This window comes from Hordeum vulgare, chromosome 3H (assembly GCF_904849725.1).
Source record: "Hordeum vulgare subsp. vulgare chromosome 3H, MorexV3_pseudomolecules_assembly, whole genome shotgun sequence".
In the NCBI taxonomy this organism is placed as follows: domain Eukaryota; kingdom Viridiplantae; phylum Streptophyta; class Magnoliopsida; order Poales; family Poaceae; genus Hordeum; species Hordeum vulgare.
In genome coordinates this window covers 151,440,583-151,457,271 of record NC_058520.1, presented here as the reverse complement: position 1 = coordinate 151,457,271, position 16,689 = coordinate 151,440,583, and the positions used below count along the sequence as shown (strand labels likewise).

The window sequence follows — 16,689 nt, the reverse complement described above, 5'->3', positions numbered from 1 at the left end:
ATGTGGCTCATATGACCACAGTTCGTACACTTCTTGTCGTGGCCTCTACACGCCACTGGTCTATCTCTCAGCTTGATGTTAAGAATGTTTTTCTTAATGGTGAGCTGCGTGAGGAGGTGTACATGCAGCCACCACCTGGGTATTTTGTTCCTGATGGCATGGTATGTCGTCTTCGTCGCTCTCTCTATGGCCTTAAGCAAGCCCCACGCGCCTGGTTTGAGCGTTTTGCCTCTGTGGTGACTGCCGTTGTTTTTTCACCCAGTGTTCATGATCCAGCATTGTTTATTCACCTTTCTCCTCGTGGTCGGACTCTTCTTCTTCTCTATGTTGATGACATGGTCATCACTGGGGATGACCCCGAGTATATTGCCTTTGTCAAGTCCCGCCTTAGTGAGCAGTTCCTTATGTCTGATCTTGGACCTCTTCGCTACTTTCTTGGGATTGAAGTCTCTTCTACCTCTGATGGCTTCTTTATATCCCAGGAAAAGTACATCCAGGATCTTCTTGCTCGTGCTGCTCTTACTTTTTTGGAGAAAACGCAAAAGACTTTTGCGGTTCATTGTATTGAAAAGAAGGGGTTTGGTACAATCCTCCTAGGAGGCATATTTACAAGGTGAACACATGCACACTAGTGGACATCCCATGTTTGTGGCAAGATGGCCCGGAGCCCCAAGGCGCCCGCTCTGGCCCAGAGGCCGGCCTCTTCCTTAATCGTAGCCGCCAGGGAGGTAACCGACGGTGTTGCACCCTCAAACACGCATCTGTTGCGATGCTTCCAAATCATCCAAGGGACGAGCAAAGCAACGGAAGCCAATCCCTTGTGCATAGGCCTAGGGGTGTCGTGTCGTGCAGAGCACCACCAGTCGTGTAGAGTGGCATCGTTGTTGGGCAGCGGGCAAGAGAGGCGCAGCCATGAGAGGATCTCGTGCCACACTTCGCGGCTGAAAGGGCATTCCAGGAGAAGATGATGAATCGTCTCCGGAGCCTGATCGCAAAGAGGGCAGCGCTGTGGGTGCGGCAGGTTGCGCCTCGCGAGGCGGTCGGCCGTCCAGCATCGATCGAGGTTGGCAAGCCAGTGGAAGAAGCGCACCCGAGGCGGTGCCCAGCACTTCCAGGTAAGTTTCCAAGCTTGGCATCTCGCGGAGCCTTGAAAAGTGGCGAGGTATGCGGACTTGGCGGAGTACTCGCCGCTCGCGGGCCACTTCCAGCGAATGTTGTCTGGTGCGTCAGTGAGGACGGTTTCGGCGAGCATGTGCCACAGGCGCAGGTATTCTCCAATCTCCGGGATGCCAATCATGCCGTGGATGTCCGCGGCCCATTGGTTCGCGTGAAGGCCGTCCGCAACAGTTCTTGACTTGCGACGCCCTTTAGGGATGAGATCAAAAAGGAGAGGCGCGATCTCTCGGATTGCATGTCCGTTGATCCATCGGTCCTCCGAGAACAGGGCGCGATGGCCATTGCCGATAGCCATGGTGGTAGAGGCGAAGAAGAGCGCGCGCTCCTCGGGCGCGAAGTGCAGGTCAAGGCCGCTCCAGGCCCTGCCAGCATCGACTCGGCTAAGCCACTGCCACCGCATGCGAAGGGCGAGGCCAGTGCGCTCGAGGTCGTGGACTCCGAGGCCCCCAAACTGGATAGGCCGGCAGACGTGCCGCCAGTTGACATGATAATTGCCTCCATGGGCCTCGGCGCGGCCAGCCCAGAGAAATCCTCTCTCAATCTTCTCCAAGAGTTTGATGGTCTTCTTTGGCGGCGCAAGCACAAGGAGCTGATGAATGGGGATCGCGCTCAAGACAGCCTTGGCGAAAGCAAGGCGGCCGGCTTTGTTCATTAGCCAGGCCTTCCAGGAGGGCAGCTTCCCAGCGACCTTATCGACGACGGGTTGCAGTTGGGCAGCCGTGGGGCGACGCAGCGTGAGCGGGATGCCCAACGTATCCACAGCAAGGACGAAGAGCTGCGGGGAGACTGGATCACCTTGGCGCAGTCCACGGCGATGCCAAATCGCTGGTCCAGGGTTGCCGTTGAGGAGAACCTTGGTGTTGGCCGACGACAGGAGAAGGGCGATCCAACCAAGGAAGCGGTTGCCGAAGCCATGGCATCGCAGCACCTCGAATAGGAAGGGCCACGAGACGGAGTCGAAAGCCCGTGCCAAGTCAAGTTTCAGCAGCACGCGAGGGGCACCCAGCTGATGCAATAGCCGTGCGGATTGACGCACTAGGATGAAGTTGTCATGAAGACTTCGCCCGGGGATGAACGCGTTTTGGACGTTGCTGACGAGGTTGTTGAGCCTGGGGGCTAGGCGGATCGAAAGCAGCTTGGCCAGGACCTTGGCGACGATGTGAATTAGGCTTACGGGCCTATAATCACCCAGGCCAGTGGCCTCGGCGCGCTTGGGGAGGAGCGTGATCAACGCCTGGTTAAGGCAGCTAAACCCTCGTCCACGCAGCGCGTAAATCTGGTCGAAGACGCATCGGAGGTCATGCTTGATGATCTGCCAGCAGGATCGGAGGAACTCCGCAGTGAAGCCGTCGGGGCCGGGCGCCTTGCGGGACGGCATGCTTTTGATGGCTTGCCAAATCTCATCCTCATTGAATGGCGCGTCAAGATCTTCCAGGTTTGAGGGCTCGATGAATTGCGACAGGTTAATGGTGCAGTCACGCTGCAAGTCCGTCCCAATCCGGTTGTCCGATAGGGGATCTTCTTGCTCGTGCTGCTCTTACTGATGAGCGCATTGTTGAGACTCCTATGGAGCTCAATGTTCACCTCTCTGCTACTGATGGCGATCCCCTACCTGACCCGACGCGTTATCGCCATCTAGTTGGCAGCCTTGTTTATCTAGCTGTCACTCGTCCGGATATCTCTTATCCGGTTCATATTCTGAGTCAGTTCATCTCTGCACCCACATCGGTTTACTATAGTCATCTCCTCCGTGTTCTCCGATATCTTCGAGGCACGATCTCTCACCGTCTACTCTTTCCTCATGCCGGTTCTTTACAGCTTCAGGCCTATTCAGATGCTACGTGGGCTAGTGATCCTTCAGATCGCCGTTCACTTTCTGCTTACTGTGTTTTTCTTGGTGGTTCTCTCATTGCCTGGAAGACGAAGAAACATATTGCAGTTTTCCGTTCGAGTGCAGAGGCTGAGTTGCGAGCGATGGCTCTTTTGACGGCAGAGGTGACTTGGTTACGGTGGTTACTTCAGGATTTTGATGTTTCTGTCACTACACCGACTCTGCTCTTATCTGACAGTACATGTGCTATTAGCATTGCGCGCGATCCTGTGAAACATGAGCTCACCAAGCATATTGGTGTTGATGCTTTCTATGTGCGCGCTGCTGTGCAGGATCAGGTTGTTGCTCTTCAGTATGTACCTTCCGAGTTACAGTTGGCGGATTTCCTGACGAAGGCCCAGACTAGAGCACAACATGACTTTTATCTCTCCAAACTCAGTGTTGTTCATCCACCATGAGTTTGAGGAGGGGTGTTAGAGTTATAATATAAGTCATGTATCCTTTTGTATTTATCCCAATATATAAGGGGTTTCCTGCATATAGTCCATCACCTGTACATGTATATATATACCGGCCTATGGCCTCATGGGAATACAAGTTGCTTATTCCTAACAAGGAGTAGATATCTTTACCAGCATAGCTAGATAAAACAGAGCATTGGCACATGACCATCCGGCTTTCTTCACTTTAACCTGACAAAAATGACAAACACTGACTATAGAAATACAAATCATTATAGATGACTATAGATCATTGACGTTGTCCTTGTTGTTCTACTTGGCAGATAAGAACTCAATAAAAATCACACTATGAACCAAGCAAAAAGTGAAACCTGAGTAAATGAAAAAGAATCTAATAATTGATGAAATCACTGAACATGAAAACTAGTGTGGGAGACTTGCTGAGTTAATCGTTACATCTACATTACTACTACAAGAAAACTGAAGATAAATGCCAAATCTGAACCACGACGAGCTTAGCACTTCTCCTGGTCAGATTTTGAAATATTATCTAAACAAAAGGAAAATACGGGCACTTTTACATAACTGCAAAAAAAACTAACACAAAAGATAAATTTTAAATTTGTCCAGACTGGATCATGACTTGAATAGCACTAATACTGACAAGTTACGGTGATGTTATCTAAAAAAAGGACAAATCTGAACAATACTCCCATATAGCAACGGAATGTCAAAAAACGAACAAGGGAAAAGCAAATCTCCCGCTAGCTTCGTCTACATCCTTCCTTGCGCTACCATGGCCTGATCGCATAGTACGCCAAATAGCGTCGCCGTGTCAGCCAATGAGCAGAAAGTTTGGGATCTTTCACTCAATGTTCAGTGAATACTCGAGAAGACAAAAAAAGTAAGACTAAAAGAATGGCTGATGATGAAAACTTACGCAATTTCTGAAACCCTACCAAATGCCGCAAAGCCAATGGTGGCCGAGGCAGGTACTATGAGTAGAAGAGAAAAGCAGCAGGAGCATCAGCTTCCTATTCTGTCCGCCTATTCCTCGCCGAATTATCATGGACCGACTGAAAATAATGACAGATAACTGAAAATACAGACGACTGATGACTGAAAAACATGTAAAACAATGAAAAATGCAGACAACACTGAAACTGAGAGAGAAAATATATATAGACGGAAAACTGTATGAACAAATTTGCTAAACAACAAACCTAACACTGAAGAAATGAGGAGCAGGAGAAAAATACTAGACGTCTGGTCGAAAAAACTAGAAAGTACTCTACTCCCGTGCCACTCCTGCAGCGGCTCGGGAGGAAACCCTAGCCACCGCCGCCAGTCTCCTCTCCCTCCCCCCCTCCCCTCGCCACTGCCGAATGGCGTTGCCGGGCAAAGCCCGCGCGGCGTCAGCGGTGGCGGGGCCATTTTCATCGGTCTCGGGTCGGGGGATGGGCATGGCGGGATGCTCTTCTCAGGCAAAGGCGAGAGCCTGCGCGGCCGCCTGGGTCGATGGCGGTGGGGCTGCAGCTCGTTGGCATCGGAGTTGGCGCACGGCTGGCCCGCGGCGGCGCTCTTTGTGGAGGCTCGGGCTGTGGGGGCATCCCGCCCAGATCTCGGCTGCTCAAATGCGGTTGGGCGCGGAAGATGCTGGTCGGGGGCCGACGGCTTGGTGCGCCGGCCCGCCCGGGGGGGGGGGGGGGGGGGTCCGCCTGCTTTGCTGCCGGGCAGTGCAGCGCTACGATCCTGCGTGGATCTGGCACGGGCAGGAGCCGACGACGCGGGGTTGTGCGGATCTGCTGCAGTCGCTGGAGCGCGAGGCGGAGGGGAGGTGTGTGACGGAGCGGGCGCAAGCGGCTCGCTGCTGCAGCGAGCGCACTTGGAGGTGGTGCGCTGGATCTGGCGAGCTGGTGGCCGGATGCAGCGGTCGGTGGCGGATCCGGCTCGGGGAAGTGCGGCGAGCGGAGGGCTATGCGGATCTGGCGTGGGGCGGCACATGGTGACGGCTAGGCGGTTGAAGGTGCCCAAATGTCGTTTGGTGGAGCATGGAGGCTCCGGCCGCGGTTGATGCGGGGTGCAGGACCTGTTCCGGTCTCCGCAGGCTCGTCGTAGAGGAGGCTAGCTGGCGGCCCTGCACAGCGTTGGCGTGCTTACTGTGCGGGGGGGTGCGCAGTCCGGTGGAGGCACGGGTCGACCTCGGCCTGCTGCGTGGGAGTGGCTGCCCCAGGTGAAAGCTTGGCCGGTGGTGACGGCGCCCACGGGCGCCGTTTATCCTCCTTCGAGGCATCGTCGGGAATTTCACAGCCTTTGCTCCTGGATCAATTTCTTCGGATGAAAGCCTAGATCCTGCTGTAAGGTCGGGCGATGGCGTCGTCTTCAACGTCGTTCCCCTCTTTAGGGCGTCGTCTTGAAGACTTTGATACCTCTGGTGCTTCCTACGACTGGACGCGTACGGGGGCTCCTATGGCAACGATGACGGCGGTGAGCAATGTGAGAGGTGTGGTCTTGGTCATGGTAGTCGGCTCTGCTTCTCCGGCGTGTCCGTGGGTGTGCCTCGACTGTTTGTTGCTGCGAAGTCAAAGCCATGGTGGGGAGACGGTGGTATACGATGACGCGTGACAGGTGGTTGGTTCGGTGATCCTCCGTCACGCCAACCTTGCCTAGTTTCCTTTGTAGTTCACCATTGGAGTCGGAGTTGCGCTGTCTAGTTTGGTTTGTATGGAGTGTTGTGATGCAGCTTTTAGGGCTGCTGTTTTTTGTTTTTCTTTGATCTTCGGATCTTCTGGTCCTAGGACCTTCACCACCTTGTTGTTTTCCGTTGCTTCCTGCTATTATCAATGAATGCCAGCGATGCTGGATCTTCCAAAAAAAAAGAGGAGCAGAAGAAAGCTGCAGATGACTGAAACCTGAATAAGACTGAAAATGACACTGAACATAACCATGAACTAACCTGCAATGAAGATGACTGAAATTGAAAACTATAGACTGGAAATATGGCTGAGCATTTTATGACACTTCTGAGATGAAAAAACTGAATACTACGCAAGGCACTGAAAAAAATGAATAAAACATAAAAATGAAGAACATTAACTGACGAAAGTAAAAAATGACACTTAACACTGAAACAAAAACTGTAAACTGAATTTGACACCTACAGGTTCAGACACTAGAATGACAGACAAAATGACATCTAACATGATTGAACGAGAAAATGATAAACACATAGACAAACTCCTGCTCGAAAAACAAAAAAAAAGACTAATCAATGAAATAACTGGACTGAAAAATAAAGAGTAATCAATGAGATTACTGGACAAAATGAAACTAAAACTGACATAATGAACTAAATGTCAGACTAAAATGATACGCACTCCATCCCAAAATTCTTGTCTTGGATTTATGTAGATATGAATGTATCTAGTCATGTTTTAGTATTTAGATACATTCATTTCTATACAAACCTAAGACAAGAATTTTGGGACGGAGGGAGTATATAACTAAAGAAACTGACCTGAAAATGACACCTACTGTAACCTGACAGAACTGATAGGTGATTACACTGAAAACGACACCTACTTAAAATCTAAGACTAATGATGAATTAAAAAACTGAAACTGAAGAAATGAGTAGCAGGATAACTAATAACTTAAGATACTGATATCTGAATGTACCTAATGCTTGCATATCTGCTGGTTTAATGCTTGCTGCTTGTTCCTCAGAAATATATGTTCTTGAGTTCATACTGTATCTGAAAAACGTTGAATTTTACAGTTTAATAGCAGTGTGAATGAGGATATAGAAGATATGTGTATTGGAAGCCAAGAAGTTGTATTCATGCAGGTTGAAGGAGGGGTTAAAACTTGCTTCGTAATTTTTATGCCTTGCAAGTTGTGTGGAAACTAACAGAAAAAAAATATGTTGATGAAACAGCCAAACTTCTCTTATGTGACACTGTTGAAGGGATACATTGACCTGAATGGAGGCTCTCAGAGAATCAATACCCAGGTGCGGCACATAAAACAAAACCAAAAAAAAAAGATAAAAAAAGATAAAGCTAAAAAGAGATGAACTTTGTACAAACTCATGTGCAGGGGCAAGAGACATGCTCGTATGGAACTGACATTGGTCCAACAAGTGATCGGGGTGAACCTCTGTACATTTACAGCAAAACAGGGGCAGCTCAAGTGTTAGAAAATGACTACACGTTGAACAACACACCAAGACTTGAGGTGGGGGTGGTAACAAATTAAAAACAAACGGGGAAAGAGAAAAAATGTCAAACTTAAACAGACGATGAAATGATGAAAAGAAGGATATCTGATAGGTTCCAATGTTCCTTTTTTTCAAGATTTAGGCAACATGTATGGCTTTGTTGACAACCAACACAATTCACCTGTGCAAATGGAGGACCTAGAGATGCAGAAACAACAACTTTTGAGTTGGGCAAAAAAATGGATGATATGTCGTTTGATGACTGTCAAGGAGATCCATGGAGGCGGCCCGTCTTGTGGTACATGTCGAGTCTTCAGGTATGTGCAGGGACAAAAACAAAATTCAGAGAAACTAGATCACAGGGCTCTAATTTTTTAATGTTTGATTGACCCTGAATGCAAAACATAGCGACACTAAACCATATCCAGAATGAAAAAAGATTTACTGAACCTGAATAATCTAGAGGACATGCATGAAAACTAAAATAATCAAGTACCAAAAACTAGATAGCATCACACATGGCTTAGAAAAATGACTACAAAAAACATGAGTTGTGAGTTACATGCCGCCTCTGGCTTTTATAAACACATAGATTATACACGTGTTTTTCAGGATGCAAAAAGTACTTACTAAGAAAAAAAGATTCAAAAATATTCCTTCCTCCATGCTACATCAAACAGAACGCAGAGAGGAAAACACCATAACATGAACTACATTTAAAAAAATCTGTAAAAAAAAACTAAATTTAATTCAATTTAGGACTACATCCCCTCTGAGTTCACATATGGGTATATCAGTGATCACTCGCTTGCAGCCAGAGGCAGTCAGTTTAGGCAGGCGTGCGACATATATAGCATAGTTGGTGGTAAGAAACCCTCAAAAAAGGAAAGTGCAGAATAACAGAGGGTTATCTGGAACAAATTTCATTGCATATAAATAGATTCAGGCCATCTACTGGCTTGTTAATTATTGCATATCATTACTTTCAGATGATCCACAAAACATTCTTCAGGTAAGCGCTCAACTCTAAGCAAAAAAAAAACATCCATAACTAATCTAAAATAAGCCACCAAAATCAAGCTGACAAATGATACTCAATAGTTTCTTCACAATAGTACCCCTACAGAGGAAAAACCAATCATTCAGTTAACTAACCCTGATCATTTGCAACATTCCTCGGGCCTCTAAATTCTTACAATAAACATACTGTAGTGACAATTAACTCAGACTAAAAAAAGAAATCTACATCCAAGACAAAAGGAGATCTACATCCAAGATAATGTTGAGGCAGACTTGGTGACGGAAATTTGGGGAAAACGTGCTGAGAGGTGTCTGCAACAAATTCAAGAACCTTTCTCGATGAACCACTCAAAAAACTCGCCAGGATTGCACTAAGCTATGACAAACTTTCCTGCCAAACCCAGCGAACTGAACCACCCCCAGCCATGAACGTCCATGACCGGTGACAATCACGACGAACTGAAATCAAGCGCGAAGGAGGGCAGACACATGTAGAACAGAAAAAGGTACATCACGAGGACAGTAGGGGGGAGAATAAAAATACCTTGTGCCCACCGGCTCCGGTGACTACCACCGACTGGAGCTTGCTGGTGGAGACCACGAGGGGCAGCTCCATCGAGCTCCTCTCCAGGCCAACAGATCTCCTACCTGCAGCCGTCCCTGTAGAGCACGCCTCCTGCCTACAATCTCTCCTTCCCTGGGGGGACTAGTCGTGCGTAGGGATGCAAGGCGGCGCCCGACCCGTCCCGTTCCGTACACAAATTAAAAAAGGTTAGTTCTAACTAGGCTGTGATGCTGTTAGGCAAATTTAGACTAATTCTGTACTTTGGCGGGTCTATGCGGGACGCCACTCTGCACCCCTAGTCGTGCGCCATCTCCGCTGCTAATCGCCATCAAGGAGCCCCCGCCTTCCCTCCGCCCCGCCTAGGTCAATCCCCACCAATCCCCTCCTCAGATAGCGAATAGTGATACCGGTTGTAGACCCACAAACCGAAAAGCCCCAAAAGACAGAAAATAGTCCACGACAGAACCACACGCCGACGCGATACTGAGGACAAAAGTGGTGCAAGATTTGTGCGAATCGGGCGGACTAAAAAATGGCCTGAAACGAATTCATTTCCAGACTGCTGAAAAATAGTAGAACTGTAATACTAATTCAGACACTGAATACATCGAGAATAGCCCCATTGGTCAAGTTGGATTTCAAAGACCAAATTCACACCTAGACTAGGCAAGAATCAGCTGATCTACACTCTGATTCTGATGGTTAGGACGATTAACACTAGCAGCCGAGCGACACTGAATTCTAAATCTCAGTCTCATGGTTCAGTTGCTCCACATGTAGTAGGGGGACACGGCTCCCATGGCCGGCGTCCAGTTGGTACATCCAGACTGCATCGCCCCTGGCTCCATGCCTCCTTTTGTCGTCACCCCGCAGTACCACGTCGCAGAGGAGCCACCACAGGGGCTGATTATGTGAGGCTGCGGCCGCTGCTGCTGCTTCTGCTGGATAGGCGCCGGCACCAGCGGAAACGAGCCATCACAAGGGCCTGTGCGAGGCGGCTGCTGCTGGATCGGCGGCGCCAGCGCAAGTGAGCCACCGCAGGTGCTTGTGCGAGGCTGCTGCTTCTGCTCGAACGGCAGCGGCGGCGGCGCCAGCGCAGGTGAGCCACCGCAGGTGCTTGTGCGAGGCTGCTGCTCCTGCTCGAACGGCAGCAGCGGCGCCAGCGAGCCAGTGATGGTCATCTTGACCCCGCGCCGCATGACCTCAGCAAGCAGTCGTGCCGTGTTGAGGGCATCGTCCAACCCGCAATGCAGGCGGCCCTCCCAGTCCAGCCCCGCCGCCCGAACCGCCTCCTGCAGGTTCACCCGCCCTCCACCGCCGAGCGCCACCTGGAAGGGGACCCTCAGGTTGATCCACTGATCAAAGTAGGAGGGCTTCTCGATGCCCTTGAAGCGGCACTCGAACTCTAGCATGGTCCGGCAGTCCCAGTCTCCCCAGGTCACGACGGCCAAGCGACCGCTCCTCCTGTTCCCTGCCCCCGCCGTCGCCGCCTTCAGCCACGCGTCGTGCAGCCAGAGCGCCTCGCCGAGATCCACGCCGCCGTCGACGTCCTCCTGCCGGATGCCGGTGAGTTCCCTGCAAAACTGGGTCAGCACAGGGTGATGTTTAGGACGAACGTACCTGCGAAACGCTGACTCGATGCGACCGGTGGCGCCGTCGACGAGCACGGCGGGGAACTCAATGATTTCCTGCGGGAAGATCCGCGCGTCTTTGAGGCACGTCGCCTCGAAGTCGACCACCACGAAGAAATCAAAATCTTGCTCCAGCTCCTGCCCGCGCGCCGCCATGATCGCTGCCATGTTCGCCGGACTGCGCGCAAACTCGAGATCGGGAGTTGAGATCGGGGAAAGCTGCGATCGAGAACTAGGGCGGCGAAGATCGGGGAAATTTGGGACGAAAACTAGGGCAGCGAGGATTGGGGAAAATTGGGATCGAAAACTAGGGCAGGTTTGGTCAGGCTCGAACCGGGCGGGTTTTCTAAAATCCAATCCGATGCTTCTTGGACAGTTGGCGCGTTTTTTTTCTTCTTTTTTCTTTTCTACGTGGTTGATGCTATTTCTAATCTTATCAACAAACCAAGGGCTGTGATTTCCAGTTGGATAAACAAATCCTATTTTTAATATTTTTTCGTTGCATAAGCATTTTTCAAAAATTGCGTATATGTTTATAAAACACGGGTACATTTTTCATTGTCATGATTTTTTTTAAAATTATTCACTTATTTTAAGCCGTGGTAAAAAATAATTAATATATGGTTTTAAATTTCTTAATAGGATCGAAGTGTCATCAGCATGACGACCGATGTCGCTAGGCCCATCTCATTCAATGTTCCTAGTAGAATCAACCCCCATTCCTCGTCGCGTAATTTTGATAGGCCGAACTAGCGCCTTCACATACCCTTTGCATGTCTGTGTGTGTTTTCTAATTTTTTTTTATTTTTTCCTTTCTTTAGTCATTTTCATTATTTCTTTTTTCATGTTTGTTTTTTAATTTCATTTAATTTCCTTTTTTACCATATTGTTCTTCTTTCCTTTTCTATTTTTTGCGAACATCTTTCAAATTCGTGCTTTTTTACATTATTACATTGTTCCAAATTATGAATATGTTTTTGAAATCATGATTATTTTTTTGATATTATGAACAATTTTTAGTAATGCTTGAAATTTTTTAAAACTGTGAATATTGTTTGAATTCATATATTTTTAAGAAAAATCAAGAACATTCTTTGAACATATGAATATACTTTTGAATCTTGTGAATATTTGTTCAAATTGAGAAAACAAATTCAAATGTTGTGAACAAATTTAGTAATTCTTGATTTCTCTGTTTGACATACATGTTTTGAAACCGTGCTATGATTCTTTTAATTATTCGCTCTTTTTTAACTGTGCTAAGATTTTTTTTAATCATACATGGTTTTAAATTTCTTAACAGGATCAATGTGTCATCGGCATTATGATCCATATTGCTAGGCCCATCACATGCTTGTTTCAAGCGGCGCGACCTACTTCCTTACTTCCTAGCAGGATCGACCAAACACGCAACCCCCGCTCCTCCTTGCGTACTTTTGCGCAGGCCGGAGTAGCTCCTTCACATACTACTTCCTTCGTTTTTAAAAATTTTGCGCAGGCCGGAGTAGCTCCTTCACATACTACTTCCTTCCGTGCATTATGACTGATTGTTTCCAGAAATTTGTAAGCCTTGCTGGTTGGTTGATTGATAAAGCTAAGTCTTTGCTTAGAAATCATTCTGTTGTTAAAGTGAACTCTGTTCTAATTACAGCTGCAGTCAGTTGCTGCAATATCCTTATTTTGTGTCTTTCCATTTCTGCAGTGGCGTGCCTCCAAATTCCAACCTAGCAAACATGGCAGAGATCTTGGATGTGCCAATCAGTGGCACCAATGGAAGTGCCACTGTTCAAGCTGAACAGAGCTTGAGTGTGCCACTCAGGGACACCAACGGAAGTGCCAGTGTTCACGGTGAAGAGAGCTTGGATGTGCCAGTAAGTGATACCAATGGAAGCGCCACTGTTCAGGATGAAACTTCTTCGGAAGGAAATGAGTTAATCATCGTGGATGAGATGGACTCCTTGTGGGATGATGTAAATACCATGGTTGATATCTCAACATTCGTGACGTACTCTGTCATCAAAGGGTTTGTAAAAGATGCCGAACAAGAAATAGGTCAGCAGCTTGCTTCCAAGGATGAAGAGATAAGGTTGCTGAATCAAAAGCTGATGCAGCTTGGAAATGGCAGCCTAAGTTTGTCTGGGGGTCGGGATAGAAAATATGATGAAGTTTATAGTATCCGCCAACAGCTTCATGCCATTTCCAAGTCACTCTTGAATTCTGAGTGGGGTCTTTCGGGGTCCCAGTATAACTTTGATGGTGCAGATGATGTGAGTAAACTTAGAGACAATGAACATTCCTCCAGAAATGGTTCTGCAAAGGTTGAAAGTGCTGGAGCCTCTCCTGATGCGGCTTTCGCTGATGCGTCATGTTTGAAGCACTTGGATAGGGATGCTTTGATAGCCCATTTTAATAAAGAGATGAATACTATGAAAAGGATGCATGATAAAGTCGTGGAAATGAAGACAGAAGAGATATTTGCACTCAAGCGAAACCTGCTAAACAAAGAAGGATCCAACCCATGGCATTTACGGAATAACAAAGAATTCGAGCAGATTAGAAAGAAAATTGGGGAAGTTATGACAAGATTGGATGGCCTTCTCATGGAGAATAATAAGAGAACCACTTCTGGCGTCAAGGCAGAAACATTTGCTGGCCAACAAGACAAGAAAAATGTTTTAGATTCTGAAATCCAGCAAATACAAGGTGCTGCCACTAATAATCAAGTAGAAGTGTGTGCTTTTCCTACACAGGCATCACACATTGCATCCATAGAGGCAGATCATGCAAAGAAAATTGGAATGTTAGAGTCTGATATTGAAGAAGCCAGGATGGCAACCATGATTAGAGAAGAGATAGAGATGATTGTACTAAGAGAGTTCGTTAACGAAATAGAAATACGGTTGCATGGTAATGAGATGGAGCATAACATGAAGCAAGACATTTGCTCAGTTATTCAGAATGAAGCTGTAGCAGAAGCAGTGTTAAACCTCAACTCTACATTGTTGAAGTACAATGAGGAAAAGAGCTGCTCTGAAGCGGCATCGACTATACAAAAGCAGGAGATTGAGAATCTGAAGCGAGCTGTTGACTCTTTCAGTAAAGTAGTGAGAGAAAAAGAGGAGTGTCAGATTGAATTGGGAGCAATGAAGGGTCATATGGATTTATTATCCCATCAACTTGATTTACTTAAAGTCAAAGTGGAAAAGCAAGACTCCTGTATATCTGAAAAGAACAAGGAGTTTGATATGATTGTCGGCAGAGTGGAGCAAGCTCTGCAGCATGTACGTCAAAATGAGATCAATATGAGCGAGTTCCATGACAGATTTAGAAATGCTACAGACTCTCTGAAGGAGGTGGAGAAACAAAATCATTATTTATGTAAAGTCATCGAAGAGAAGGAGAAAATATTCACATCAACCATTTATAAAGAAAAGGAGTTCAAAGAACACATGACAAGTCTTGTTGAATCCATGAGAGAGTTTGAGAATCTTGTTACAGATCAACAAGCTATCATTGCAAACAAAGTTCAGCACAGTGAATCAAGGTGCTTGTATTTGCATTGCATTCAGTACTGGGGGTATTTATTTATTTTTGTGAAAACTAGATTATTTGATGATAATTAGTTTTTATCTTAATATCTTAAACAATCTTGCCATATGATTACCTTCATACTCCCTCTGTTCCTAAATATAAGTTTTTTTAGAGATTCTGCTCCGTATGTAGTCCGTAGTGAAATCTCTAAAAAGACTTATATTTAGGAACAGAGGGAGTAGTTAATAGTACTTATGACTATTCCATGTTGTATTTCGGTGAATAAGGATGGTGTTCTTTTCTTTCACAGGTTCTGTTTACTGAAAGACCAATGTAAACACCTCATGAAAGAAGGCAATCTTTTGAGAAGGAAGGCATTGCGATACAAGGAGATATCTGAGACAAGAGGCTCTAATCTTCAAAAGGCTGAGCTCGAGGTAAACAAAATTTCAGATCCTAACGACTAACAATACTTTATTTCTTCTGCTCCATTTATATTGCTTTGCCTACAAAATGAAACAAGCCTATAACCTTGATAATGCCCTAAAGTGGGAGGCGAGTGATGTAATGAGCTGTGATTTCTGAAATTTTCTGCAGGTGGATTTACTTGGTGATGAGGTTGAGGCCTTAACGGATCTTCTTGCAAAAATCTATATTGCGCTCGACCACTATTCTCCAGTTTTGCAACACTATACTGGAGTAAGTCTCGATAGTCCATAGTCCATCTCTCTTTGATGTTGACCAAGATGATTTGCTAGAAAGAAAATTTTGATGTAACATAGACGTTAACAGAAATTCCAATCAGATTTTACTGGTTTGTTTCTTCATTAATGGATTTGCTCTTTGCATGCAAGTTTGAGGGCATGTCTAGGATTGCGTACTGCTCCATATCAGGCTAGTGTGCTAGGAATTGCTGACATACATCAGGACAGCATGATTTTCTTGCACACTTACAAATTTTGGTTCTTATTTTCCTGTCGGGTATTAATTGTAGTGTTGCTTTCACAGGTTATGGAGACCTTGAACATGATCAAGAAACACATAAGCACAGCAAAGTAAAATGCCTTATGCACATTTACATCAGCTGGTGACATGTTAACAGCAGAATTTGGTCTTATTGGCCAGAAGGTGCACTTCAGACGATCTGCGGTAACTTTTTTAGGCGGTTGATGCAGCCCTTGCTGTAGAAACCAAGGGCTGTGTAGTGCAGAATAGCTTGTTCCCCTCCGTAGGCAGTAGATTTTGCTAGTCTTTGAGCACCTTGCAACTGACCCACCCAAACCATGGCTAGTCCTTCCTTGTGCGTGTCTCTAAGCTACATTCTGATGTATGGGGTTGTGTCACCTGCTGATCTGCAAAAGTGAGACTTGAGTGACCAGTAACAACGGTTGTGGAGTGCTTGTGACCAAATTTTCATTCGGTTTATGTAAGAGCTTGACATCTGAATTTGATGTTGTCTCAGTAATCTACAGACTCTGCTGCTTTTTTTTTTAATCTTGATATACACGGTGGCATCTATGATCTGAATTCTAAGATTACCCATTTATCTTTCTTTTTTTGTTGAACACATCCATTTATCTTTCGTCAGCAATTAATAAATTTTAATTACAAGTAAATCGATACTGAAGAAATTTGCGGACAAGGAACATATAGCTAAAACAAATCTTGTATTGATGATATTAAACCTGGGGTGGTAATATCAAATATGATGAGGCATTTGTGTTCGAGGAAATGATCTGAGTTGGCTCTTATCTCAGAAATCCACAGTTGGCTGTTTTCTCGTCGAAATATAATTGTTATATGTGGTGAGATGCTGTTGTCTAACGCTGCCTTGTTCAGTGCCTGATGAGTGTGCCTTGGAGAGAGAACATCCCTCTCCCCGGCATCGGTCGTCGCCACGTGTTTGGCTGACGTTATGGATGTGCAGGCCTCGCCCACGCGGCTTGTTTGCGTTGTCGATTGTTATTGTAGCCTAAAAATTTATCAATTTCAAGGGCTTCATAGGAGGACGACTTACAGTTTGCATTGTTGATTGGAATTGTACCCTTTCTTAAGAAATCTATCAATTTCTTACAGTTTGCGTTGATTACAACTCACTCGTCGGCCCGTTGCTCAATACTGAAGAAATCCACAGAAAAGGTAAAACAAATCTTCTATTAATACTTCCTCCATCACAGTTTATAAAGTATGCGCGTGTACTTAGATCGTCAATTTGACTTATATAAAATATATTATTTAACATAAAAATTATATCAT

The 16,689-nt window shown here is 46.2% G+C and overlaps 2 protein-coding genes across 3 annotated transcripts; one reads left to right on the top strand and one right to left on the bottom strand.

The window, feature by feature from the left end:
• Positions 1 to 9,797: 9,797 nt before the first annotated feature.
• LOC123443322 (ERI1 exoribonuclease 2-like) lies at positions 9,798 to 11,252 on the bottom strand. Its single transcript, XM_045119660.1, has one exon. The coding sequence runs from the start codon at positions 11,068 to 11,070 to the stop codon at positions 10,033 to 10,035; it is 1,038 nt and encodes a 345-aa protein (XP_044975595.1). The 5' UTR covers positions 11,071 to 11,252; the 3' UTR covers positions 9,798 to 10,032.
• Positions 11,253 to 12,587: 1,335 nt separating this feature from the next.
• Positions 12,588 to 15,924, top strand: LOC123443320 (WPP domain-associated protein-like). Of its 2 annotated transcripts, XM_045119655.1 has the most exons (5): positions 12,588 to 14,446; positions 14,744 to 14,870; positions 15,031 to 15,132; positions 15,288 to 15,327; positions 15,442 to 15,924. In XM_045119655.1, the coding sequence occupies exons 1-5, from the start codon at positions 12,636 to 12,638 to the stop codon at positions 15,522 to 15,524; spliced, it is 2,163 nt and encodes a 720-aa protein (XP_044975590.1). In that variant the 5' UTR covers positions 12,588 to 12,635; the 3' UTR covers positions 15,525 to 15,924. The 2 variants fall into 2 exon arrangements, with proteins under 2 accessions (XP_044975590.1, XP_044975591.1); XM_045119656.1 differs by lacking the exon at positions 15,288 to 15,327 and having other exon boundaries at positions 12,590 to 14,446.
• Positions 15,925 to 16,689: the final 765 nt, after the last annotated feature.